At 43.4% G+C, this 26,169-nt stretch overlaps 2 protein-coding genes and 1 non-coding gene across 3 annotated transcripts; 2 read left to right on the top strand and 1 right to left on the bottom strand.

The window, feature by feature from the left end:
• Positions 1-1,628: 1,628 nt before the first annotated feature.
• On the top strand, positions 1,629-11,053 carry LOC124660620. The gene is made up of 8 exons (XM_047198452.1): positions 1,629-1,656; positions 1,797-1,911; positions 2,536-3,572; positions 4,542-6,130; positions 6,252-6,358; positions 7,015-7,808; positions 8,230-8,342; positions 10,013-11,053. The coding sequence occupies exons 3-8, from the start codon at positions 2,763-2,765 to the stop codon at positions 10,296-10,298; spliced, it is 3,699 nt and encodes a 1,232-aa protein (XP_047054408.1). The 5' UTR covers positions 1,629-1,656; positions 1,797-1,911; positions 2,536-2,762; the 3' UTR covers positions 10,299-11,053.
• A 621-nt stretch (positions 11,054-11,674) lies between these two features.
• TRNAR-CCG lies at positions 11,675-11,747 on the bottom strand. Its single transcript has one exon. It is a non-coding gene; the product is annotated as a tRNA-Arg (tRNA).
• A 7,384-nt stretch (positions 11,748-19,131) lies between these two features.
• On the top strand, positions 19,132-25,971 carry LOC124667959 (protein PAT1 homolog 1-like). Its single transcript, XM_047205179.1, has 5 exons — positions 19,132-19,392; positions 19,721-19,875; positions 21,020-21,076; positions 21,852-21,921; positions 23,173-25,971. Exons 1-5 carry the CDS (start codon positions 19,326-19,328, stop codon positions 25,242-25,244), a joined length of 2,421 nt encoding a protein of 806 aa, XP_047061135.1. The 5' UTR covers positions 19,132-19,325; the 3' UTR covers positions 25,245-25,971.
• The last annotated feature ends 198 nt before the right edge of the window (positions 25,972-26,169 follow it).

The raw sequence follows: 26,169 nt of genomic DNA, 5'->3' as shown, positions 1-26,169 counted from the left end.
CCTAGACGTTCCCTTGTCCAATAGTGATCATACAAGGCAACAAACAAAACATAACAAGGTTCAAAGCGCTAGATAAATACACCATATAGTCCCTCTGTTTGTAAAAAGATGACTCAACGTTGGATGAGTTTTGGTGTATCTAGATACTAAAATATGTATAGATACATCTAATTTTTAACAAAATTGAGACATCATTTTATAGATGGAGGGAGTAGTAGAGATCAGAAAAAAGAAAGAGATGCATCTGGCTATTCCTAAGATTGCTAAGGTTCGAGTCAACGTGATGCTGAGGGATCTGCTTGGCGTTCCGGGCTTGCAGCAGTGGTATGCATGTGGGAGCGGCAACACAGGGGAAGTCCTGAGTCTTACCTCTCAGGGTGAAAACCCAAGGTCTGGCCTTAACTGGTTGTGCCTGGCAATGTTCTTGTTGGAGGCATTGTTTTGAGAGTGGAGACTATCTTCAGGGAGAAATCCTAAGACCTTTGGTCGGGCGACGACGGCGCTGGTGCACTGTTTCCTTCTTGGAGGCGTCGCTTTTGGAGTATTGTCACAGTGATGGTTGTATTGTTGTTGCTAGGTCTAGAAGGTTGTAGCGGGACTTTTTTTTCTTAGTTTTTTTTTTCTCTTTTTTGGCTGTGTGCGTCCGCACTGCCATTAGGGTGGGGCGTTATTGCAGAGGTTGTGTGTAATTAGTATCTTTTGATATTAATATATTCCCTTTATCGAAAAATCTCTCACGCCAAGTACACCAAAGGCATCATCAAATCGGGTTCAAAAATAGAAAAGCAAAAAATAAAAGGACATCACCAACAAATTTGAGATGGACGGGGCAAAAGGAATTAGTTTAGATGCCCCAGTCACCTCTTCCGTTCTACACATGCATGCGACATCGAGGGATTGACTCTCACACATGCTGATTAATTAAAAGACTGCAGTAGAGTCCTACTGCTTACCCTAAAAAAAAACTCTCACACATGCTCGTTTTTTTTTTCCCTTTTATGAAGTTCAGTATTCGTAAGTCAAACACTAGCTAGACGTTTGTCAAGGAGGTTGCTTGTCGAACTCTATCGTGATGTCAATGGTATTTTTCCAGTCACTTCGATGCTCAAGCGTTTGTGAGTCCGAGAAAATACGTATCACTTTCCTCTCTGCCGTGGAATCTTATTGGAGTGTTGCCTTGTACTACTACTACGAACTAGCGACCATTAGTTCCGTCATTTTCAGTTTTCTGGTCGTTTTCACGAACTGCATAACCTGACAAAAGCAATCACCACATGCACACCGGTTCATGAAAAAAAAGGCAGTACTGCTTAACTGTGTCGATCTTGCATATGGGCCTCTCTGTCGATATGGGTTCGAACTTCGAAGTTAGGCCCGCAACATCTCGGCCCAGTACTTCTCAACCGCCTCCGTCTCGTCTCGTCGTTCCCCCACGTGCTAGTGCTAGGCTGTCGATTCGATTCCCGTTCCAATTTTCGATTCGCCGATGGTGGAAGCCCACACCTCAGGCGGCCGCTGAAACCCTAAAACCCCACCCTACTGAGAAATCACGCCGGAATGGCGGCGGAGGCCGCGGAGAGCGAATCCTCGCAGGAACCCCCGGCCCTCGCCGCCGCTGCCTCCGCCGGCGGCGGCCCCAACCCGTGCTGCGCCAAGGTAAGCGACCCCTCCCCCTTCTTGGCATCAAAGGGAGAACCGGCCCTCCCTCCCCGGCTCGTCGCGCATCGTTTTGTTTTCGGCGTGTTCGCGTGATTCCTGACGTGATTCTCTATTTTCTTTTATTTTTGGTTCCGTAGCTGTGGAAGAAGTACCAGCAGGTCGAGAAGGGCCGGGCGGCGCTGCGGCAGGGGGTGAACCTCCTGAACGGCGAGGTTCAAAAGCTGCAGAATGAGATATCCACTCTCACCCAAGGTACATACATAGTTACCTGACTTGTTCGTGGTGTGCTGATTTGGTTGTGCATCATGACTACAGTCATCTCTAGTGCTGTAGGGACATCTCATGAATTATGGAGTTACATTTTGCTTAGTTGAGCCACCAATTGCTCCGATATATTTAATTCCAACATGTATGTTCTGTGCTGCAACCAAATCATTTTCTTTGTCCCACGAAAAACCAGAGCCCCTTTATGCATTAAAAGATTGGTGTTATGAGATATCTAATGTTCTAAATTCTATTAGCATGTTAGTAGCATGCTGCTACCAGGAATTAAACAGAAGCTGCCTATCCCATGGAAGATGAGCTTTTCGAAGTATGTGTTTATTTTCTCTTGATGTTTTTCTTTTGCTGCGAAACTCTTAATACTTCCACTGTTCTTTGACAGCACTTATAAGTTTTGTTACAGTGTGTAATCATTGCCTGAATTGCACTTACCAATAGAAATATAACAAAAATACTTCAGATTGCTGTCACAATCAGACCATGTGGAATTCTGGTCTTTTTTATGGTCTTACTACTCCAGCTTTAAACCTTTCGGTATATGGGTATATCCGTCATGAACTAATAATTTGTTATTTCTGTGTTCTGGATGAGCAGTTTGCAAGGAGCAGCGTCTCCGGGCTGATTCGGCACAAGCAGCTAAGGAAACCGAGTCTGATGCCAGAGATCTATTAGAGAAAGAGGTAATTGAACTGAAGGCAAAGAACTCAGCCCTGCACTCTACACAAAATACCAGCAAAAATGATAATGAGCTCTTGCGGATCTCTGAGTTGGAGGATGAAAATAGAAGGCTCAAACAGGTATTAGGAGAAGAGAGGTTGAAAATGGATTCCGAGAAGAAAAAAGTTGAAGAAGCAAAGAGGAAAACTTCAGACGCCCAGAATTTACTGAAGGCTGAAACAAAGAAGTCTGAAGAGTTCAAAAGGCTCGCTGATTTGGAAAGAAAAGTAGCCAGTGATTTAAAGGTGTCATGTGAAAAATTGAGGATTGAAGCTAATGAAACCAGATCGCAGCTGTCTGCTCAGATTCAGAAAACAGGGGAGGCATATAAGAAGGCTGAAGCAGAGAAGCAGAAGGCTGCCAGAGAAAAGAAATGTGCTGATTCAGAAAAAATGTTAGCAGAAAAAAACAAAAAACTAATCGAAGTCGAGAGGAAAAAAGTGATGGAAGAGAAGGGCCGTTCTGGCCATTTGTTTGCACAGTTGGAGGAGCAGAAGAAACTGAATGAAAACTTACACGTTAGCATTGAGGCTGAAAGAAAGAATGCAATGTGTGAGAAAAACCGTGCAGACCAACTGTTACAGAAGTTGGAAGAGGAGAGAAAACGATGTGAATATTTACAGAGGAAGACTGATGATTTTGGTGCTGCTAGGGATAGGGTTTCTTTTGGCAATGATGGGATGCAACGTGTTGATGGAGCAATTGTAAGTGCAAACATAAAACTTCTCAAAGAGAAGCTGAAGCGGAAGAAAGATCAGCTAAAGCATGTGAAAAGGGAATCAAAGTTGGATAGAGCATTGATAAGAAAAGAGCTTCAGCTCCTAAAACGGGACTGGATGCAGCCGCTGAGCCAGTTTAACAGGCTTGATGATTATCTTGCTGGTGGTGCTGAAGATGTTCGTGCATTGAAAAGGGTATGTATCCTGGTTGCTACTTATTAGTATCATGAGCTAAAACTTATGAAGAGAATTTAATTTTAATTTAAACATGTCCAAGCCTCAAAGTTATCATGGTAGCGAACAATTTTAAATTTAACATACAGTAAATTTAATGTGCTACTATAAACAGAGATCCTTTCTTCATATATGGATGTGCGCATATCTTGCAGAATCCATGGTGGATTTTTTTGTTAGTATGCTCAGAAAATTACTATTTTCAAATGGATTCATATCTGACTGCTGCTTTGTCTGTCTTCATTTTTTCACATTGAAAAATGGTGGGATGATATCAACAACACAAAGGTTTTTTTTAGTGCAGCAAGAAATGTTTACCTCCTTTATCCACAAATTTATACTCCCTCCGATTCATATTACTTGCCATTAATATGAATGTATCTAGAACTAAAATGTATCTATATACGTCTATACTAGAATCAACTAATATGGATCGGAGGGAGTATCATTTTAGGTGCTCGTTCTACCAATCATAATTTTTTTCCATTCGATAATGTTATCAGAGTACTATATAATCTTATTTTATGACGATTTTGACAGCAAATATGTCGAACATTGTTAAAATTTTGCTGCCAGATAATTTTAATTTAATTGAATTATTGAAAATGTATCGAATGGTTGTCGGTTCCACACTTCAGTGCATATTACTGATGAAAGTTAAGAGAATCTGAAGCACAATACATATTAGTGCATATTACTCCCTCCGTTCCTTTCTATAGTGCCTATAGATTTTTGGCATTTGTTTCAGAATATAAGGAATTACATGATAAGAAATTACATGTTGATGCCAGTAATATTATGTCGACCAACGGCCAGATCTTACTGCTATGTTACATATGCATGCTTGTAAGTATAAATGTTCGCTTAGATCTTTTTTTCCTGGCCTGTCTATATGAACTGATGCCATCATCAATGTTGTCATCTTGGCAGTTGAAGCGACAACCGAAGGTACATGGCTTAGAACATAGGCAACATGTTCTTCTTCCTCATAATCAAGTTCCTGCACCATATTTCGGGTTACAAACTGGGATGGTCCCTTTCACTTCTTCCCCAAGAGAATACGCTTCATATCAGTTACCTAGAGAAAGCTGCACAAGACCAATCTCAGGTACTAGTTCTGAATTAGAGCCTCCTATTGGTAGTGCTCTCAGAACAAACTCAAAAAATCACCAGAGATCTTCATGTCCGACATCCACATCTGATAAAAAGTTCATGGGCTCACAGGGTAAGGAAAGCCTATTTGTGTCATCAACAGGTACCAGAAAGAACCAGAGCTCAACAACTCCAGAGTTACCCCCAACAAACTGCAGTACCAGGAAACAAGATGATACATTATTGCTGGACATTTCTGGTCATTCTTCTCGACGGGAGGCATCGAAACCATCGTTTCCTGGTGGTATAGAAGTTGCAGATCAAACACTCAAAGGGGGCAGGAAGAGAAAAAGGACCAAAAACAATGTAGAATCACTTCCCCGTGATGCCACTACAAATGATAATTTGGCATTTAATGATGATCGTTCATGTCTGCAGCAAAGAAATAACGCCATGCCATGTATGAGCAAAGATGGCTTGCAAAATAATGGGAGGAAAGGTCCTGGTGTTATTGATAGATCCTTCAGTGGCTGTGCTAAAGGGCCCTCTCCTGGAGCAGGAAATGCTTTTGAAGGAAGCAAGTTTGATTCATTGTTCTCCTTTGAGAAATTGATCAAGGGGGACTGCTTGAAGTTGCTCAATTTGGACAATGACGCTGATGAGGAGAAGTATAGGAAGGCAATGGAGGCACCTCTTTCGCCAGATGTGCCCATTGTGCTACCCACTAAAACTAAAAGCCGTAGGTCTCCTGATTTGGTTGGTGGCAATAATGATGGATATGATACAGAATGTCCTGCATCAAGGTCTGATGTCAATTTGTCAGAAGTTCAGAACTTTTCTCAGAATGGTAAGTTTCAATCATCAACCTATAGTGGAACTGAACATGGTGGCAGTGTTATGGAGTTGTATGCAAATGGTAAATCTACTGCAGCAGCTAATGTTTCTTATAGCGCCAAATTGATTGATACGTCAGGTACAGCCTCTTTGAGCTGCCTTTCACATCGGAATGAGGCCTCAAATGCTGTTCGTTCGCTTGCCGTGGAGTCAGACAGTACCATGGGACCACAGTTCTCAGGAAATGCAGATGCCATTTTGCATTTGTGCAATGAGGTCCGTAATAAAAGCAGGCAAAATCAAATTTGTACTGCATCATCAGATCCTGTACTGCAAAATAATATTGGATTAAGTAAAGCGCAAACAGCTCAGACGATCAATTTGACCTCAGATGGTTTAAGCGGTCATTGTCATGGAGCCGGTAACAACAGTCTAAACTTTGTTGGAGTTACTAGTTTGAAACGAAGCAGCATAGTAAATATACTGCAGTATTGGGAGGCCCTTACTTCTGAAACTAGCAAGCTTTCTCAGGATGTTTTTGTTGATGGTTCATTACTTGAAAGAGTATCCACTGAACCATTGCTACTTCCAGAGTAAGTCTGCTCACATTGAGCTTACTATTTTTTCTATTCATTTTGGCAGTTGCAGGCTCTTCTATTAGTCTATTACTGCAACTAGTGTCCAATAATAACACTTGCGTGTTTTCTTATGCAGAGAGAGGATTCCGCTCATCTTTTCTCTATTTTTATGGGGTGTTCGTAAATTGACAAGTGATCCTGTTGTTGACCAATACAGTGCTTTGTCAGCCTTTTCCATGACTGGTATGATGATCAGGCTCTCAGTATTCAGCTTTTCATAGCTTTCCCTTTCCCCTTCCGTGCAAACAAATAACTGGGTTTGCAACTTTGATATTTTTATGCTGCGCGAGAACTTTGTGCACACATCTGGTTTACCTTTGATACTGTTCTATTAGGCAGAAACTTATTTCTTAGTGCTTCAGTTCGATGCACCATTTGTATGTGCCCATATCAACTTTGTGTAACCACAAATTTCAAAGCTGACTGTTATTGCCTTCTAGACATTGTTGCTATTTGTCTCTTTCATATAACTACAATGTTATATCAATAACATATTACCATTTCACACGTGAATCAGAATTTATGTATGGCATCATTTTAGATTATTTATATGATGTTTAGGTTGTGCTAGGGCAAGTAGTTTTCTTCTGAAGTGCTGATAGATTATTTGTAAAGTTTAGTTTGGCGTGAGCATTTTTCTTGTGGCCCACTGATTTTGTTTTCCTTTTCTGTACAAAAGTCTACTCTATGTCTTGGTTGTGTGCAGCATTGACATTGTTATTAACTTATTTTGTTCTTCATCTACACTAGTTAGAGCATGCATTTATGGCTGTACTGAGCTAGTCAATGTATATCATACAAATAGCTTCTACGATGACAAGATATTACTTTTCTTGCAGTGAAATCTTACATGGAAACAAGATTGGCCTTTCTGAAAAGCAGTCAGCTGGATGTTCTTGTCTCCTTAATTGAGGATTTTCTCATGAACAAAGAAGTTGTGGTTTGTGATAAAATGGGAGTTATGAATTCTGATGGTAGCAAGCATTGCCACCTGGATGATGAAATTGGTATGCAATTATCCACCAAGCCTGCGACTAGAGACCAGTTTATCTCTGCCTGCATCCTGTTGGCTTCAGTATGTGCTAAGGTGGAGAGAGTGGATATTGTTTTAGAGGTTTCATACAGAGTTCTTCAGATGGGCAAAGCAAACCTTTCGTGGACTATGTCGGCTCTCCATGTCTTTGGTTTCGTCTGTGGCGATAAGTTGCTACTTGTGAAGAGTTGTAATCTTCTCATGACAACTATACGGCTGGTTGTCCTGCTCCTTGAGAGCTCAGACACTTCTTTGTGCCTTGTGTCATCTCATATTCAGTCCAATAGACAAACAGCTTTCCCGTCTTGTACACATTGCCTGTTTGATGTGGATACAGTGTCCATAGATGTTTTTATCTCTTCTCTGCTCGATGAGCTGGATTTATGTGCTCTGTCAGGGATAAATCATGTCAAGTCAAATGAAGCTATTACAAAGCATAGTTCTCATTTGGGGTCTAGTGAACTGCAGATTGACTGTGGTGAACCTTGCGATATCCACAAGCAAGCAAAAGTTGCTGAGGGTATCAACTATCCTGCCGGGAGGGACCTGTGCTATTATACTGAGATTATATCTTTGCTTGAGCTGTTTGGGAGCTACATGGTATGTTCAACTTTGTGATCTTTACTTGATTTCAGGCTACCTTGATAATTTGTTTTTGTTTCCAAATCATCTAACATGTGAACATTATTGACCACAATACAACACATTTCATATATTACGAGAGCTATTTAGGCATGTATTCATAGCTAAGGTATTAAGATTATATGTTTCACCAGTGCAAATGTTCCAAGTTTAAAGTTTCAATCAGCTCAGCTGTGCCTGCAGTTCCCTTGTGAAACTAGAATTAAGAATCATTTCGAAAGAACTAAATCTTGTTTGTTTTAGTATGATGAATATTTTGTGAAACATTGCTTAACTGGGTTCTATTCCTGTTATTGATGCTAGTAGCAATTTTAATATTTATGGTGCGCTATGCACGTCATTAGTTTCATTATCAGCTGATCTTGTGTGTTTTTTTTAGAGCTGCGAGTGGACATACAAAAATGTTGTTCTTCGTCTTCTGAAGATTTTGGAATCGTGCCCATGTGAGGAGTATTCAGCTGCCCTTTTCGTACTTGTCAGTCAACTTGGAAGGTTTGCTCCATTTACTTCTGCTTTTAAATATTAATAAGGAATTACATTCTGTCTTTACAGGAAAATATATTTAATCTTTTTACCTGTTGTCCACAAAGGTTAAATATGCAAGGCTTCTGAGAAACTAATTAATGTGGTAGGAAGAGGTCACTTGTGCTTTAGAAAATAAGTATGCACAAAGTCCAAAACATCAAGTGAAAGCAGGGATGATGAAATTGTTTCTTATTTTTTTAGTGATTGGCAACCAATCAATTTCCATCATTAGAATTGGCCCAGGTGCACATATTGTGTGACATCTCGTGCGTAATGTGTATTACGCGTACTCGGATTGTGTGAATTTGTAGTTCCTAATAATCAAGGAGATTGTAAGGAATGGAACCTCTTAAGTCTTCACAGCATTCCTATCACGATCTTACAGCCGCTTTGAATAGCAGGTAATTGAGTAGCTATAGAAATTATTCCAATATATGTGCTGGAGAATATAAGAATCTTGTGTAGCAGTTCTATACTTGGGAAGTTTCTCTTAAATAGACACCGTCACATGGTCTTTTCTTCAATCTGCCATTTCTTCCTTATAAAAAAGATATGGCGACAAGTATATATCTAGATTGGATCCCTTCAATTCTTCTTTCCTATTTTTCAAAACCTGAAAACGACAGATACAGTTTTTCTTGACTTGGTAATAAAGGCATATGCAGTGGTTGATAAGGCTGTCATCTTATTCCCGCCACATAATTGTACAATGAATTGTTTCTTAGTCTTATGTTTAGTAACCTGACATCCCTAAATTTGTGGTGGGAGAGATTGTTGCTAAGATATCATCTCTTAATTAAGAGAAGTCAAACCCTTTTTTCAACTTTCTCGTTCCTCCACCTCAGGTTTTATCCTATGTGGCACTACTAAGATATCACCATTGTACATGCTTTAATCTAGTTGAGAAAAACAGACCAGACCGGCAGACTGACTGGTATAAACCGGAACAGATGCCTCTACCATTCTGTTGTGACAGATGGACTGGACAAGGAAGTGAACTGGAAAAGTTCCGGTTGAACAGTCTGTTTTGTTGGACAGTCCGACTGGTGAAAGAGGCCCCCGATCCTTGGCAGCCCTAAAAATATATACTGGCAGAGGGAATCGAACCCTGGTCTTGAGAGCCCAAGTGGTGACTGTCCACAAACGCGCTAACCATCTACTTTGCCAGTTTGTTGTTCAAAGGAAGTAAGTTAGCCTAGTTGACTACTTTATTTCTCTATTACGCTACTGGAAATAACTCCATTCCTTTATCACCGGTCCAGCTGTTGAGTTGATGAATCGGTTTAGTACTGGTCCAGTTCTTAAACTGTGCTTCATTATCCAATCTAGCTCAACTTTTTTGAAGTCACGGGTAGTCTGCCATGATTATATGCTATTTAATTGAGTTCTTTTGGTGGTGAAATAATCTTGTTACACGCTTAAATTTAAACTTGTATTATTTTATTTTGGGCCTTTTAAAGTTGGAAATAATCTCTTGTGCCCTCCTTTTTCTCTATTGCTAAACATATGCTTTTGTGCATGTTCTGTGTGCATATTGTTCCAAATTCTGTTCCGTCCTAGATTTAGTGGTAATCCACATTATCTGCTAGAGTTGTTTCCGGTAAAATTTTGAAGATTTCTCACTTCCTCTTTTGTAGGTTTTTCATTGATGATGTTGGTTATGAGATGAAAACAGTTATTGAGCTGAGGAACAAATTATCAGTATTGATGGGAACTAGTTTTACAACATCAAAGAGCATACTGGTTCAATTTTCTGCGGTCGGTGCACTGCTTAGTCTCCTGCCGTTGACATTTGATAAAATAGTTGCCAGCCCGAGTGGACCATTATCTGGCCTGTGTGTTCTGCAAGCGACTCAGATTTCTGAATGGTTTGCTCAGTTAAGCAAGGAGAATCAATCTTTTGCCTGTTCCTTTTTCAGCTGAGTCAGTAGGTATGGAAGCATTTGGTATGCCCGCTTGGACTCTGACTTGGCCTTCCAACGGTGTAATGGATTGAAGAAAGAATGCTCTTCAGTATCTTGGGCCGTTCATCCCAGGTGTATTCATGATTCTCACAGGGGGATAGTAAGACTAGTCTCTTGGCCAGGATATTGCCTTCTCCTTGAAGAAGCTCAACTTTTCTGCAGGCCATGATATCTTTGTGTGAAGGAATTCAAGATCTAAGCTTTCGTTTGAGGGACTTGGAGATTCAAAAGCAGAAGAATATGCCGAAGACTAACAATTGGGTTTCGTTCATAATTCTTTCAACAGAAATATGAATATAATAAGATCGCCAGAAAGATCTGTGTAAAGGCTGAACATGATACTGGTGCATATGACTTCAGATCATTGAGTTACTTCAAATTTTGTTGAGGCGACCTGGTTAACTTCATCGAATACCTGCAACATCTTAGACAGGTTCCGTGGTATGCTGTCATCTGAAGATTCTGCATGATCAGAAGCCACCTATGGATGGAACGAACTGCAATTTTCGTCCTAGAGCTGCTAACATCTGGCCCTGGCCTACATTAGCGTGAGACAGGGTAGTTACGCAGAGCATGTTTGTCCGAATGAATTTTCTTTTCTTTCTCTGGAGGTGATCCAAATTTTTATGGTGTCACCTGCTGAATATTTTGTTTTGTTTTTACAATTGTGGACAGTAAAGGAACAGCACCCAAGTCCAAGAGGTGTTTTCGCAATGTGGGTGTAACCTTTCCCTTCTGAACTAGGTACTATATAAATGCAAGTGCTACCATGCAGCCCGATACTATCAACCTTACCCTTTTCGCTCTGAAAAAACATGTCTGTCTGCTGTCAAAACTAAAAAAGAGAAGGCGTTTAGCAGGATGACCTAGTTTTGTAACATAACAGATATATTGTTCCATGGTTCTAGTAATCAGTAAAGCCTGTACCAGCGGTCATGTCAGCATCAAGTTTTATAAATACAGTGATGAAAATAATCCTGGACCATGGGTATGAAAACTTCGTTCCCGTTGTATATCTGAACACACGGAATGGAGCATGGCCATGCAAAAATATGTCGCCGTTGTTAATTATTAACAAGACGAGCAAGACAACGATGCTAACGAGCTGTACTCGTGTGAGTATCAAGTTTTATAGTAAGAAGGAGAAAAAAAAATCCTAAAGCCTTGCAGTGGAAATGTTGTTCCCATTGTAAATCTCTGGATTGAGCATCGTTAATTAATAAGGAAAGTGAACAAGACAACGATAGCACCGTAAACAAATGTTTTCAGTTGTTGTATAAAAAGCATATTCCCGCTCAGGCCAGGGGTAGCAAAAATGATGGAGGCGACAAAAAGCGACCACGCTGGGACTCGAACCCAGAATCTCCCGCTCCGGAGGCGAGCGCCTTATCCATTAGGCCACGCGGTCCTGTTGTGATGACTTGTATGTAGGTTGTAGAAGATAACGGCGTGGCACTACAACGAATGCTCATTCCTTTTTTGTTTATATTTCAGAACATGACGGCATATTTACTGGCAGCATGATGAGTCGTCACTGTGCTTTAGTTTATATTTCAGATGGATTGTTTCACAGTCGCGCGCGGCTAGGTCGATCATACGGAAACACGTTGTTTTACCTCGTTTTTTACTCGATTTTTTGTTGACAGTTAGTATGGAGAAATATAGGCGATGGCCAGGGAAAAAATGGTGGGCCGCGCGCGCTCCGTGTCTCTGGTTTGTTCCCAAGACACAACTTAGCTAGTACTCGTAGGTCGTAGCACACCTGCACCTGCTCGTCCTAGGATCCCCTTCCCGAGTAAACTAACACGTTCATGCATGCATGGGCGGTGGACCTACCCTGCTGTAGTACTCATCAACCACCATGTGTAGATGCAACGGATCGGACCTCCTCACAGTGACCGCCGCAAACGTGGCGGCGAAAACGGACGAGCCCACCGTCCACCCGCCCGCGTCTGTCCACCGCCACGCGTCCGGCGCGGCGCAGGCGCTATCCGCCTATCCATCCCGGCCGCACGTGCCGCCGACCGGCCTCGCGGGTCGGTGTGGGCAGCGCGGCAGGCACGCTCTCGTCTGAACCGTGAACGTAACGAGCAGCACGCGCGCCGGCCGGCCAGATCAATGCGAGAGCATAGTACAGAACGTGCGACGTCGTCGAGGTCGATTTCCGCATCCAATGCCTGAACAACGTGCATCCACATGCATGCTCATCACATTCACATGCCGTACTACCACCGCCAAGCGAGCCCATAACTGTAGGTAGGTCACCTCCCATCCCACTAAAAAAAATGCTGCTCCTGCTACTTTCATGTACTGTACATCAACTCGTAGTCTCGTACAGTCGTACTCTACGCCAGGCGACTCATTTGTTAGAGAAAGGCGACTGATTTAATAAAATCACCTTCTCCCGAGTAGAAATAAAAGGAATCTACAACAACCATTTCTACGTTTACGTCCACGTACACTGAACTCAGCTGGGGAACAAACAAAATCTGGAGCTCGGTGGGATCACCCCCACGCCGTCGTGTTGCCCCGCGAGCACGCACCGAAAACGACGCGGACGGGTGGCAGACGTAGCCGCGGCAGCTACCCAAACACGGGAAAGAGACGGCAGAAGCAAGACGTGTATGCTTCGTCCAAAACCAGAAGAAACACTCGTCAGCTTCTGCCCATCCTTTCGGCCTTTTCCCGGCGCGGATAACCACGCGCACCTACGTCCACCGAGTGCACTATGTCTAGATCGAACCAGAAGAGGAAGAAGGACGTTGTCAGTCGTCACGTCACGGCGTCGCCGCCCAAGCCCAACGCCGGGCTGCATGCGTGCGTGGCGCCCGCTTTTGACCGCGCCTACACGGCTTGGTTGGTGAACCACCGCCCATGGATGGAGAAGACAAAATAGAGGATCGTCCTAGTGCAAAAGAATGCTGTCCTTGCGTTTGAAAAGGGATAAAATTTGGCCTGCTAGCGTGTGTCTCTATGGACCCCGTGTCGTCAACAAAGCCAACTCATCGAGTCAAAGTTTCTATGAACACCTTTAACAAATGTTTACACGGTGTAAGACTAGTTACAATGGGATACTAGTATGATACTTCCCACAATGCCTAGTATCATACGTAGTAAGATACTAGTATCATAGTATCATTATATTTAATATTCTGTAGAATCTCAATGTAAATTTGTGTACATGATGTGTTTGCCGTTAAATTTTCTAGTTTTATATGCTATGATACGGTATCATATGCCGTTAAATTTTCTAGTTTTATGTGCTATGATACGGTATCATATTATGATAGCTCACATCTTTCACCTCATTAATTGATGCGCGACATCAGATTTTTGTCAACATGACATGCATGATACTATTTATGATACTCCTATTAGGGCTAGTCTAAAGCTGCTAAATTGAGCTACCCTGCACTCCGACATATTTCACTTCACCGTCCATATGTAGATGCTTTTGTTAGCGTGTCGTTATTCCGCATCTTCGATCCAATCCAATACCGAGAGTGAGACTGACCCCGAGGATGGAACACCACATCAACCATCATCCCAACATCCATATGCAAGGTCTTGTATATTATTTATTTCACAAAATTTTATCACGATTTGGGGAGCACATAAAAACAAATGAGAGGTGTGCCCACCCTCCATTTTTATCATGTGTCCGCCACTGATTTTTGGTGAATGCATTCAAATGCGCGTTTTTTCTGAATAATTTGAGTGGTCGCGTATCGAAAAAGGGCTTCGTGCGAGAAAGGTTATATGCTACTTTAGTGAACACTGCGAAAACCGACTTCGAACCGAAAAATATGACTAGGTACCAAAAACATAGACTCATTTTGTAGGTTCAATATGAATTACATTTCTTGTCTTAGTTATATTTATCATGGATCTTACTATATACTACTAGATAACCTTAAACTATTCATGATTCATATGTGAAGAATTGGATAATTTAGATATCTAAAAGATACCTTTCCACGATATTATCACCTTTGAGTTGGTGTTGCTTTTAAATGTGGCAATGACAACAATTGAAAAGGATTTTCCGGTGTATTAAGTGAGGATATTCAAAAGTCTTAATCATATAATTATGTAAGATTTTCATAAAAGGGTCAAGTTGTACCATTGAGGTGACATTATTGGTATGTTTTTATGTTCTAGTCATAACCAAATATATATTCATTTTTATATTGTACTAAGTGATTGTGTTACAATAATATGTGTATATAATTAATGTTTCAAGACTATTTAGATTTTTATTTTTACAATTCGTCTTACCTCAAATTATTTCCGTCCTTCACCGGTGTGCATGAAGTCAATATGTTGGTTATTTTTCCGTAAATACATATCTTTTTTGAACGGGCCGGCGAGGGCTCTGGAAGCTCCCTTAACAAAGCGGTGGGTAGAAAGTTACAACAATGCCCCTAAGAGATAGGGGAAAGGATGATAATGCTACAATTTTTGTAGCCCGTGGAAAAACATAGAAAACATGATTAGATTTCTTGGGTCCTCTCCACCCCATTTGGGCGACCTCTAGGCCTAGGTGCCCATGTTGCCGCCAGGGAACAAACTACTTGGGGTGATAGCGGTCGTATATCATACGCTGAAGTCGATGAAGAAACGTCGCGGAAGATCGATGCATACAAGCGGGGAGTGACTCTAGTCGCCATGGATAGCTCCGGCGCAAAGCTGCTGGTGTTGATGACCTCCGATTGACTTCGTAGATTCAAGAGTGCACGCTGCAGCTTGTACTCGACCACCATGCCGGAACCCATTGCTTCCTCCACCCTATCACCACGAGCGCATGAAGAGAGCAGAGGGGGCCTCGATACTGACAAATCCGAGCTTGGCGTTAGAGCTTTGTTGTAGAGGCAAAAGAGGAGTTGTTGCTTGCCATCTCGGCAAACCGGAGCTTTGCAAGCCGCCTCCCCGCCTACACCGCATGCATGAAGGTGCTCACGAGCTTTGCTCATGACAACCTATACACCATATCGCGAAACTGGCAAAAAGGCCAAACCCTAGACCTACGACTAGTACTCCCCTCTCCTAGTCACTCTGGCCGGCGAGCCCACCGGAGCAGGGGGAGAGGGGGAGCCAACAGAGTGGATGCGACTCTAGAGGTGCTATATTGATAGAGAGGAGGGGAGGAAAAGAGTTTGGTAAATCCATATCATTTGTTGGCACATTTGGCAGAAACCGTGCAATTTCTACTCCTTCCATCACACGAAGGTTATCTGATATTTATCAAAATTCAGATATATCTAGATGTACCTTGATACATTCAATTTTTTAACAAATGTAAGACAACCTTTCTAAGGCTGGTGCCAATGCACCGCCCCGCTCCCGCCCCGCCACGTCAGCTTTTCTCTCACTCTCACCCCACTCTCACCCCACTCTCACTCCACTCTCACCCCACCTTGCCAATGCATGGGCTATAGTCCCCACTCTCACTTCTCTCTCCTCCACATCACCATTTCTTTTCCACATTAAGTTATTTCACTCGATTTTGTTTAGACATTCAAAATAATGGAAGAAATTATTTTATTCAACTTAAAATGTTACCGATTACATCATAAAATAGTGCCAGCTCTATTTAAATTGTTGTGCAAAAAGCCCCTCAAAATTTGGCTCAAAACACCCTAAAATGCCAAATCCTACCAATTTTTCCTAAGTCCAGGGGTTTTCCGCAAAAATCCCTTTGTCTTCTACCTCCCGCCCGCCTCTCGCCCACCCCGCCATCGCTGCCGCCCCGCTCCCGCCTCCCTCCCGCCTCGCTCTCGCCGCCAACGCGGGCGCCGGCCGGCGGGAGCGGGCGCGCGCGCCGGCGCCCCCGCCGGCGCCCCTCCCTCTCGTCCCGCCCGCCTCCAGCCCCTCTCCCGCCCCGCCCCGGGCGGTATCGCCCTCACTGGCGCCCGCGTTGGCACCAGCCTAAGACGAAGAGAGTACGACTCATGTGCAACATTTGGCATCGCTGCCATCTCCAGATTCGGCCGACCCTGAACCACCCCCACACTCAACAGTCTACAGCAACTGCCTGTTCCCGGCTGCCCTCTCAGATGGAGCTCAGGTGCGCCCAGCACAGCACAATTTGTAGCTTTCGATGATTAGCTAGCCCGGCTCCCTGGAACATATTCCTCCGAGCATTTCCGTGGCGGAGAATATTCCACCGCCCAATAATTCTCGCTCTCATGCCAGCCGGAAATGTGAAGCGGAAAAGGACCCCTACCGCATCAGAATTCAGAGCACCACCCGCAAAAAGAAAGCGTCGCGCGAATACTTCTATCCACATGTCCCAACCTACTTTCTTTCAAAAGAATTTTTTGTTAATGGCGTGCTCCTTTTGTAGGATCATGTTTGGTACCGGCCATTTTTCTTTAATCCCACGTCTTGTTCTTCTAGACCATGTTCCAGGGTCCCGGCAGGGAGGCGACCAATGGAAACAAAACATGAATGCTCAATTATTTGGTACAAGAAAATCTTTAAACATAAAGGGAAAAAAAGAAAGAAAATGGTCGCGGCCCTGGACTGATAGTCTGTTTGTACGGTTGGTCGTTTGGTCGTGCATATATATGCATGGGAGCCCCCCCCCCCCCCGACCCTAACCTCTCTACACCCTAGTGCGACGGCGCCGCTCCGCGCCAAGGTGGCCGCCAGAGGTCCCTCTTGCCCTCCCCTGTGTGTTCTCCGCCCCCATAGCTGCCGCCCGAGGCGCTGCAGGGAAAGCTTTGGTGGCGTGGCGGTGACGACCTTCCTCGGTTGTTGATTGGGGGCGCGGCGGCGTTCGTCTGGGCTTCCAACTGCGACGATGCTGGAGGGGGGTGGCGGCCAGGAGGCGATCTGTAAGCAGCGTCACTGTTGGGTGTCGGCGTGGAGTTTGACCGGATCTGGGGGTGAATTGGTCTAGGCGGGTTTCCTTTCGTGCTGATGCTCTGATGGCTGCTCCGTCGGTGGTGGCTCTCTTGGGCTTCTCCCTCGTCATGAGGATCCCTGGAGCAGTTGCTCCTGACTTGGTGGTGGTGTCCATCTCCTCCGCCGGAGGTGGTCGGCCCGAGGTTGGGTTGTCGAATCGCGAGATCCGTCATCTCTAGCCCCGGTTGCGAGTTGGGAAGACATAGTTACCGGTGAAAACCGAGTCGGTGGACGATGGTGGTGTTTTGCATCGTTACCTTGATGGATGTATCGCTAAGAAACAATTTCGACCTACTCATGCTACTCCAGGGGAAACCTTAGTCTGGTCATCGTCCGGATGATGGCGGCATCGCGGTGTCGTTTTCTCTCCTAGGAGCATCGTTTCTGGAGCGGCGCTGGTGGACAGTGGATGATAGAGGAGATGCCAAGTCATGTCTGGCTGGCAGGTGACGCTGAGTCATGCTTGTTCGGCAGGTGCTACGTGCGACAGATCTTTTCATGGTGGCATCGACGAGAGGACTGACAATGGTTACGTGGATCTCTGCCCTGAAGATGGACTTGGTGACGACTTTTGAAGCGAGGGCAAAATTGCTCCCCAAGGGTCTGCTAAATCGGTTGTGAGCTCCTGTTTTTATCATAGGGCGACTCTGAGATGCCTCGGGTTTTAGTTGGTGGGGCATTTGTTCCTATTTTTAGGGCATAGGCCCTACCGACATGTTACTTTACACATTGTTGGGTTTCTAAGTGTCGTATGGTGGCTTCGGATTTTATGATGTATAATCTTGATGGATTCTGTTAATTAAAGTATAAATAAATATTGTATGGCCCCTCTTTCGAAAAAAAATGTACGGAGTATAGGAGAAGGACCGCATGGTCAAGCTGCACACGTTGGGGGAACCAGACCGGGGGCGAGCAAATCGGTGTCAAGCTTGCAACTGTACCGGCGATCGAAGCCCCAACTTGCACGGTCGCGCCATGCCGCAGCATTATGGCTCCACATTGGAAAATGATGCTTTACTACTCTGAGAGGTAGTAGCTCACTGCAAATCGTGGTTGAAGATTCAGAAAGGTCATTCTCAGAATCAATCGCACTTGTTTAGGCAGTAGATGTAGGAGTACATGTAATCTACGCATGGTACTATACAAGGTTTCATAACTACTCGTCGAGCCTAGTAGTTGTCCAGTTACCATTTGGGGATAAACAAGTCGTTATCAACATTGGATCCCCTCCCTCCCTCCCAACGAATACAGTAAAAGAGAAGCCTACCTCCACCTTCCATCACACCACTAAACCGAGTGCTAAATCCACACCCAAAACCACTATTAGCGAGGAGGGGCAGGTAATCATAGAGGAGAGAGAAACCAAGCTCTCACTAGGACCCAGCTTAGCAGTGACACGCCAAATCAAATCATGATAACACCATTTTAAAAGTCCCATCTAAAAAGGGACACCGCAGAAGAGCGAGACAGAGAAGGGAAGAAGAGTAGCTGTACGATAACGCATTACAAAAGTTAATTATAGATAGAGTAACGATCAAGCCAAGCCAAAAGTCTCCCCGTCCATCTTATCTAATCCTCTCTAGGAGTAGCATCTCATCTACCAGCTGCTAATCTCTCTTGCACTTTTTTTTTTGCTTGTGATGAGATGCTGGTTGCACTGTCTTGCAAGGGAAGGAAAAGTGTGAAACCCTAATCCCAAAGCGAGGGAGAAAAGACATTTTCTTGTACACCTGATTCGCTACTGTGTTTTCCTTGCGGCAATAAATTAGCTTTCCTTTCGAAAAAATAAATCGGGTTCTCTATCCCAATATATACATATATATGTATATATATATATGTATATTCCGGTTTTATTATTCTAGGCAGGAGAGAGAAAGAGAGAGAGGGATAGAAGGGAAGGGGGAGGAGAAGTACGCAGCACTGAGCCGAGGCCGCCGAGCTATCTTTCTCCCTGCTGCCCATCCCCGCAAGCTCGCTCCCAGATCCGAAGCCGGGAGGAATCGCGCCAAGCTTCTCGTCCTAGATGCGCGCCGCCACTTGCTCCTGCTGTCGCTGCTGCTAGGTTCCTTACGCGGAGATGCTGGGCGTCGAGGCGGACAGCGGCGGCGGCGGCGGCGGCGGCGCTTCCTCCTCCTCCGCCGCAGGTGAGGCTTCATCCCGGGCAGAATTTGCTTGGCGTGCTCGATCTGCTCGCCGGGTTTTGGTTGGTGTTCTGTTTCGGCTGTTGCTGCTCTGCTGCTAGATTTGGCGCCCAAAGGAGGGAGGTCGGCGCTATTTTTAGCTGCGAATCCTCGGCTGCCGGTGGTGAATTGCTCGAATTTGCCACCCGCGTGCTCGGGGAAGCCAGAGGAGACTTTGCAGCGTGTTAGCTTGATTGGTTTCGCGTGCTGTTTCTTGCCTCTGCTGTTCTTGGTTTCCCGCCTGTATAATCTGAATACACCCGCTGATTTGGTCTGATCTTTGCTGCTGCAGATAGTTTTGACGCGGGGCAGTACGCCTTCTTCGGGAAGGAGCCGCGCGAGGGGCTCGAGCTCGGATGCTTGGAGGTTGACGGTGGCCATGGCAATGGCGGTGGATTCAGCGGGGCGGAAGAGGGGCTGTACCGTCTCTCCTCGGTTGGAGAAGAGGTGAGAATTCTTCGCATCTGCTGCACAGTAGCCGTATTTGTTACGAACTGTCGGCCTTGTTTGTGTGTTTGGTTCTCATCTATGCTTGATCTTGCTCGATGGCATGTGGTCTCTGCTCTGCAAGTTGGATGGATGCTAGTAGTGGGACATTGGTGCTGGACGAATCGAGAATAGATTCGTGTGGGCCTGTAGGGTAATATGTGGTGGAACTGAGGTTCAGATCAGTAGTGTTATCCCAAGTACTTGAGTGTATAGTGGAAAATTTTGAGCTACCTTACGCGTTTAATGAGCGAATTTAGCTATTTTTCAAAGCACAAAAACTCCAATATTAGGTTGGACTTTCATGTCACAGATGGAAGAAGAATCTTCTTGCACCCATGCTATTACGAAAACTGGCTTAAACATCCCTACAACACTGATAGTTGATTATGAGCAGCCTATATCTATTTTAGGATTTTTGGTGCATAGTACATCTTTTGTTGTCCCGCCCCGAAGTTATTTGTTCTCTGGGTCTGTCTCAAACAAAATTATTTCTGGAACTTTGGGGCTGAGATCATTTGTCCAATGCAAGTGTGTGAAAATAACCGTTAGACCTAGTATGCTGCAAATTGATAGTTGACTGTCCCCACCCTTGGTAGCTGTGTCGTTCCGAACCTATAAACTGCTTTTGCATTTCCATTGCCTTGTTTGTTGATCTTGCAGTGTTAAGATTTAGTTTGAAACTCGTCTGGATTAAGTTTGTCCACTAAGATTCATGTCATGTAGTTCTGGACTTGGCGAGTTTAAGATTGTGCTACTTCTAGTGATTCCACAGAATGTACTACTGCTTGGATGGCTGACGTGTAGTGTGTGGTCATAATTAGATAGACTGATAGAGTGCTTTGTATAAACAGATACATCAAGTTAATTATGATAAGCAGAATGTGCGTGCAAGTATAGAGGAATTACTCGTCTATCTTTGAACAATATCTTTCAGTAACCTAGTTTGTATGATGAATCATAGGCATGTCCATGCTTTTAGCTAACCTCACTTTCTGTGCATTCGAAATGCTTCCTGTTTTTTTACCATTTCTTGTGATATCTAGATTATTTTTTAATTCTCTACTGTTTTCTGTTATTCTGATTGAAACCGCTGTTTCCTCAGATTGATAATTTAAGCAACTTGTCGGACGTCGATGATCTCGCGAGCACTTTCGCTAAGGTTTGTTACTCAACTTATTGCTCCAGTGTTTCTGCTTGATAAAAATTGTAGGAGTTGGGTATGAATTTTTCGACCTTATCACATATGATTTGGGAATACACATTATTCAGCAGATTCTTCTCTAAGTACTAGCAGCTTTCTGAACCCCATTATGCTTTATCATATCTAGCTAAGTGGTTACTCTTTTTCTGTAATGATCCATCCTTTTCTTATAATCTAGATTAACTGCAATATCTGACCATGATGGACATAGATAGATTATTAAACTGAGCTGAAATATTAATGTCGAAATGGCTTTCTGAACAACAAACAGGCACATGCATGCATATTTATTTGTTGAAATTTTGCTATCTTTTAACTCCATGGCATACATTTTTATTAGGCTGACGCACGAGTAATTAGACTCTGATTTCTGTTCTGATCGCATTTATATATTTTGCTACGTTTTGGCCCATCAAAATTAGGCATAGGAGATGCTGCAGACACCCAGTTCCTGGGGTTTGGACTCGTTTTGAAGTAGCCTATCAGGCTGTTCTGTATTCTAAGTATAATGTTGTATTCAAGTTTGTGGTGTATTGACTAAGATTTTAGTCTGTAGCTATGCAACCTAGGTTTTTGGTAATTGCGTCTTCACCGTAGTCTTTGTTGGATATATTAATTGTACTTGTCTACTTGATACATATTTCTGTATTAGCTCTGCCCCTTACCCCTGGTTTTTTTTGCTGGTTTACCTTTTCTATTACTCGGCACTGAGAAATTTACATATTTATGCCAGTTGAACCGAACAGTTAGTGGAACACGGAATCCTGGTGTTATTGGTGACAGACGATCCATCTCAAGAGGAAGTAAGTGATATTGCTGCTCTTTAAAAATTTAACACTGAAATTTCTTAGTATAGAGCTTATTTTGTGATGGGGAAATATGTGGCTACCCCAGGTGGCTATACCCCCCCCCCCCCCCCCCCCACCAATATCCACCTTAAATTTGTGCCTTGAGATTCACATATTTCTTATCATCTTCAAATTTGTGCTTTGAGATTCACATATTTCTTATCATCTTCGTGTTAGCTCAATACCGAGTTCACATCTTAACGAACTCGATTCTACAGTACTTCCCTGTCTAAACAGGGTCAATGAGTTCTAGACTCGAGTATCACTTAATAGTCAATTCATTTCAATGTCTAACATGCATATAAATGAATTAATGCAAGCTAAATATTAATTGGTTTGTCATGGTTAGTACAGCGAAATTTCTTAGTATGGAGTTTTGTGATGGAGAAATATGTGGCTACCCCAGGTGGCTATACCACCCCAAGATCCACCTTAAATTTGTGCTTGATTCGCATATTTCTTATCATCTTTGTGTTAGCTCAATACCAATTTCAGATCTTAATGAAGTCAATTCTACAGTGCTGCCGTGTCTAAACAGGGTCAATGAGTTATAGACTCGAGTATCACTTAATAATCAATTCATTTCAGTGTCTAGCGTGCATATATATGAATCAGTGTAAGCTAAATATTAATATGTCTGTCATAGTTAGTACAGTGATGCACATGTAGAAATATAATATTATATGAATCTCAAAAGCACGATATTACGATAAGAATCATCAAGCCAGTCTTCACAGCATGTTTTATCTCTGTTGCATCATAATTGGTTTTATTTCTCAACCATTTTGCCTCTAAGTGTTCAGCATGTACATTATCGGTAGAATTTTGTCCTGCTATACATGCGAATGAATATATTATAGTTTTGCATGTGTCTTTGTTTAAACCTGAATGCTCAGCATATGCTCCATTACAATATGATTATATTCTGCATCATTCCACATATTCTCAAAGTTTAATGCAATCAATGTTTTCATGAAGAGCGGTTAGGTGTCTGTATTTGTTGGTTGAATAGCATGCAAAACTTCAATCCCCCGTGGACTTAAATTTAGTTTCCTATTTATTATACTGCTGGGATTAAAAGACTGTCTTACATAAACTTTTGTTGACAGCGTCTTATGCAAACTTTTCTGTATAGTAAACGACTAAACATCAATTCATGCCCTAAGATTCTATATGTTGCTGAGCTGTGCAATGGTTTTTCTTCAGGTTCTTTAACTGTTGATTGGGCTGAGGATGCAGAATTTCCGAATTATCAGGATATATTAGAAAATGAGGAATTCCAGGATGGTAAAAGATGGTGGTCGCAGTCACATTCTATGGTGCAGCCAGGGGACTCTAAACCATTAAGCCGAACAACCTCCTATCCTCAGCAGCCACTGCAGCACCGTTTAAGTGAACCTATCACAGCACCAAAGTCTCCTCCATTTACCTCGTTTCCACCTCCAGGTGGCAGATCACCGTATCCTGCTCAAGGTCTTACACGTCATGGGAGCATTCCATCATTTGGAGCGGGAGTACAGATGGGTTCTCCGAGCATGCAGCTGCCAGGTTCTCCGTATAATATGGTTGGATTACCTCATGGACTACCATATGGAGGAAGCATGCCTTTTGGTGGTCCTAATCTGCATGTAAGCAATCCAATGCAAAATGACTGGTCCAACCAGGCCAACCTGTTCAGTGGGGAGCATCTTAATCTACTGCCAAACTTATTACAGAAACAAATATCACTTCCGAATAACCCAATGTCATCACTGCTATTCTCTCAGCAACAGCAGAGATTGGCGCAGCTCCAACCATCACATCAGAATTACCTGAATATACCACCCCATCTGTTCTACCACCATCATCCCCCAGAGATGACAGGTAGGTTTGAATCTGCTACAAGTCTTCCTTCATCAAGAGACAAGAGATCACGATCAGGAAGGGGAAAACACAGTTTGCGTTTTTCTCAACCACCGTCTGATACTACTGGTAGTCAGAATGGTGAGAGTGGTGGACTAAAGTTCAGATCCAAGTACATGTCATCTGAAGAGATCGAGTCTATCCTAAGAATGCAGCACTCAGCAAGTCACAGCAGTGATCCTTATGTTGTTGATTATTACCACCAAGCTTGCATTGCGAAAAAGGGTACTAGTACTAAGCAAAAGACCAATTTCGCCCCAACATCAATGAAAGATTTGCCTTCCAAGTCCCGGTCAAGTGGTGATCAGCATGCATATCTTCAGGTTGATGCTCTTGGGAGAGTTTCTTTCTCTTCCATACGCAGGCCTCGGTCTCTTCTTGAAGTTGACCTTCCTTCATCAGGTGAGGGTTCTCATGATCAGAAGTCTTCTGTGAGGTCTCTGGAGAAAGAACCAATGCTGGCAGCCAGGGTCACTGTTGAAGATGCCATTGGTCTTCTTCTTGAGGTGGAAGATATTGACAGGCTCCTGCAGTCTAGCCAGGCACAGGAGAACAGTTTCCAACTGAGGCGAAGGCGACAAGTCCTCCTTGAAGGTCTAGCTGCATCACTTCAGATGGTCGACCCTCTTGGGCCTAGCAAGTCTGCTCAATCATCTGGTTTAGCCCTGAAGGATGATATTGTCTTCCTTCGCATTGTTTCTCTTCCCAAAGGACGTAAGCTTCTGGCTCGTTACCTCCGACTTGTTGTCCCTGGAAGTGAGTTGACGAGGATTGTATGCATGGCTATTTTCCGACATCTGAGGTTCTTGTTTGGGGGTTTACCATCAGATTCGAGTGCAGCAGAGACAACAGTTGCTCTGGCAAAGACTGTTTCATCTTGTGTTCACCATATGGAGCTCGGCGCTCTTAGTGCTTGCCTTGCTGCGGTAGTCTGTTCATCTGAACAGCCACCTCTCCGTCCTCTTGGTAGCTCTGCTGGCGATGGGGCTTCTCTTATTATTAAATCAGTACTGGATCGAGCAACTGAATTACTGACTGATCAGAATACTGTATCCAGCTATACCCCGTCAAACAGAGCTCTCTGGCAGGCATCATTCGACGCTTTCTTTGGGCTTCTTACAAAATACTGTCTCAGTAAGTATGAAAGTATTCTGCAGATGTTTGTCATGCAGGCATCGGGCTCTGTCATTGGATCCGAAGCCTCCCGAGCAACTAGCAGGGAAATGCCAGTTGAACTACTACGCGCAAGCCTTCCTCATACAAACGAACAGCAACGCCAGATGCTGCTCGATTTTGCTCAGAGAACCACGCCAGCCAGCAGTTTTAATCCCCCTGGTGCTAGTGGACACATCACTTCTGAATCAGTTCCTGGTTGATATAGCTAAAGACCTCGACACAATTGTCTTCAGATGGTGATTCTTATATCTGAAGTCATGGGCGCCCCCCTTCATAAGGTGTGAGCTTGGAGAAGTTCCATGGGCTCAGAAAATTAGCCTTATCCAGATTGTGACTTAAGTGTAGGTTTCAGATTAATCTCATATAGACCAACAAAAAAAAGATCCCTTTTTCTGTGGGTCATTTAATATAGCACCCACCTGATGATCATAATAGACTATGGAGACATGTACTTATAAAGTTGTAACTCTGCAGTGGTGAACTGGTCAGCTCGTCGGGGCAATCTAGTTTTTAACATTTATGTGCCCCAGTGAAGAAGACGTAGTGAGCTGTAGCGCTGTTGTACAGGTTCGAGAACTGGGCCTTCCTGTCTGTTCTTTTTACGAGTGTGGAAGCTGCCTAGTGTCAGGTGAAGTCTGGTCTGATCTGTTTTAATTAGGGCCAGATATGCTGGAATAATGGGTAAGTGCTATTTATAGGCTCCTGGAAAGATATTGTTCTTCTAGTCACCCTTAAAAGATTCTGTAGATTTATATGTCCAGGTATTCACTGATATTATAGTGAAGTACTGGAACTGGAGGTGCAACTCCTCTTTGTGCTTTATAATTTGTTTATGTTCTTTGTTGGTTATTTGGCATCTGTAAATTGTCCCAGGTATCCACTGATATTATAGTGGAGCACTGGAAATGAAGATGCACCTTCTTTATCTGCACTATCGTCCATTCATATTTTTTACCTGTCTAGGTTTGCAAGAGATTTCTTTATTTTGTCCGGTGAAGTAATTCATACTTCATTCCTGATGATTTAACATTTCTAACATTGCAAATGATAGAATTTATACAATATGGATCAGACGAATTTTCAGTTTTATTTGCGTGAGAGAGACCGTGAACAAGCATGCATACA

Source organism: Lolium rigidum, chromosome 6, assembly GCF_022539505.1.
Source record: "Lolium rigidum isolate FL_2022 chromosome 6, APGP_CSIRO_Lrig_0.1, whole genome shotgun sequence".
In the NCBI taxonomy this organism is placed as follows: Eukaryota; Viridiplantae; Streptophyta; class Magnoliopsida; order Poales; family Poaceae; genus Lolium; species Lolium rigidum.
This window is presented reverse-complemented; position numbering and strand designations above follow the sequence as displayed.

What these genes read in the sequence shown, in the direction of transcription:
- LOC124660620 (XM_047198452.1), top strand. Translation starts at nt 2,763, where the DNA reads ATGGATTCCGAGAAGAAAAAAGTTGAAGAAGCAAAGAGGAAAACTTCA. An exon ending in GAACCATTGCTACTTCCAGA is followed by an intron (nt 6,131 to 6,251) that starts GTAAGTCTGCTC and finishes TTTCTTATGCAG; the next exon opens with AGAGAGGATTCCGCTCATCT. An exon ending in GTCAGCCTTTTCCATGACTG is followed by an intron (nt 6,359 to 7,014) that starts GTATGATGATCA and finishes CTTTTCTTGCAG; the next exon opens with TGAAATCTTACATGGAAACA.
- LOC124667959 (XM_047205179.1), top strand. Translation starts at nt 19,326, where the DNA reads ATGCTGGGCGTCGAGGCGGACAGCGGCGGCGGCGGCGGCGGCGGCGCT. An exon ending in TTCCTCCTCCTCCGCCGCAG is followed by an intron (nt 19,393 to 19,720) that starts GTGAGGCTTCAT and finishes TTGCTGCTGCAG; the next exon opens with ATAGTTTTGACGCGGGGCAG. An exon ending in TCGCGAGCACTTTCGCTAAG is followed by an intron (nt 21,077 to 21,851) that starts GTTTGTTACTCA and finishes TATTTATGCCAG; the next exon opens with TTGAACCGAACAGTTAGTGG.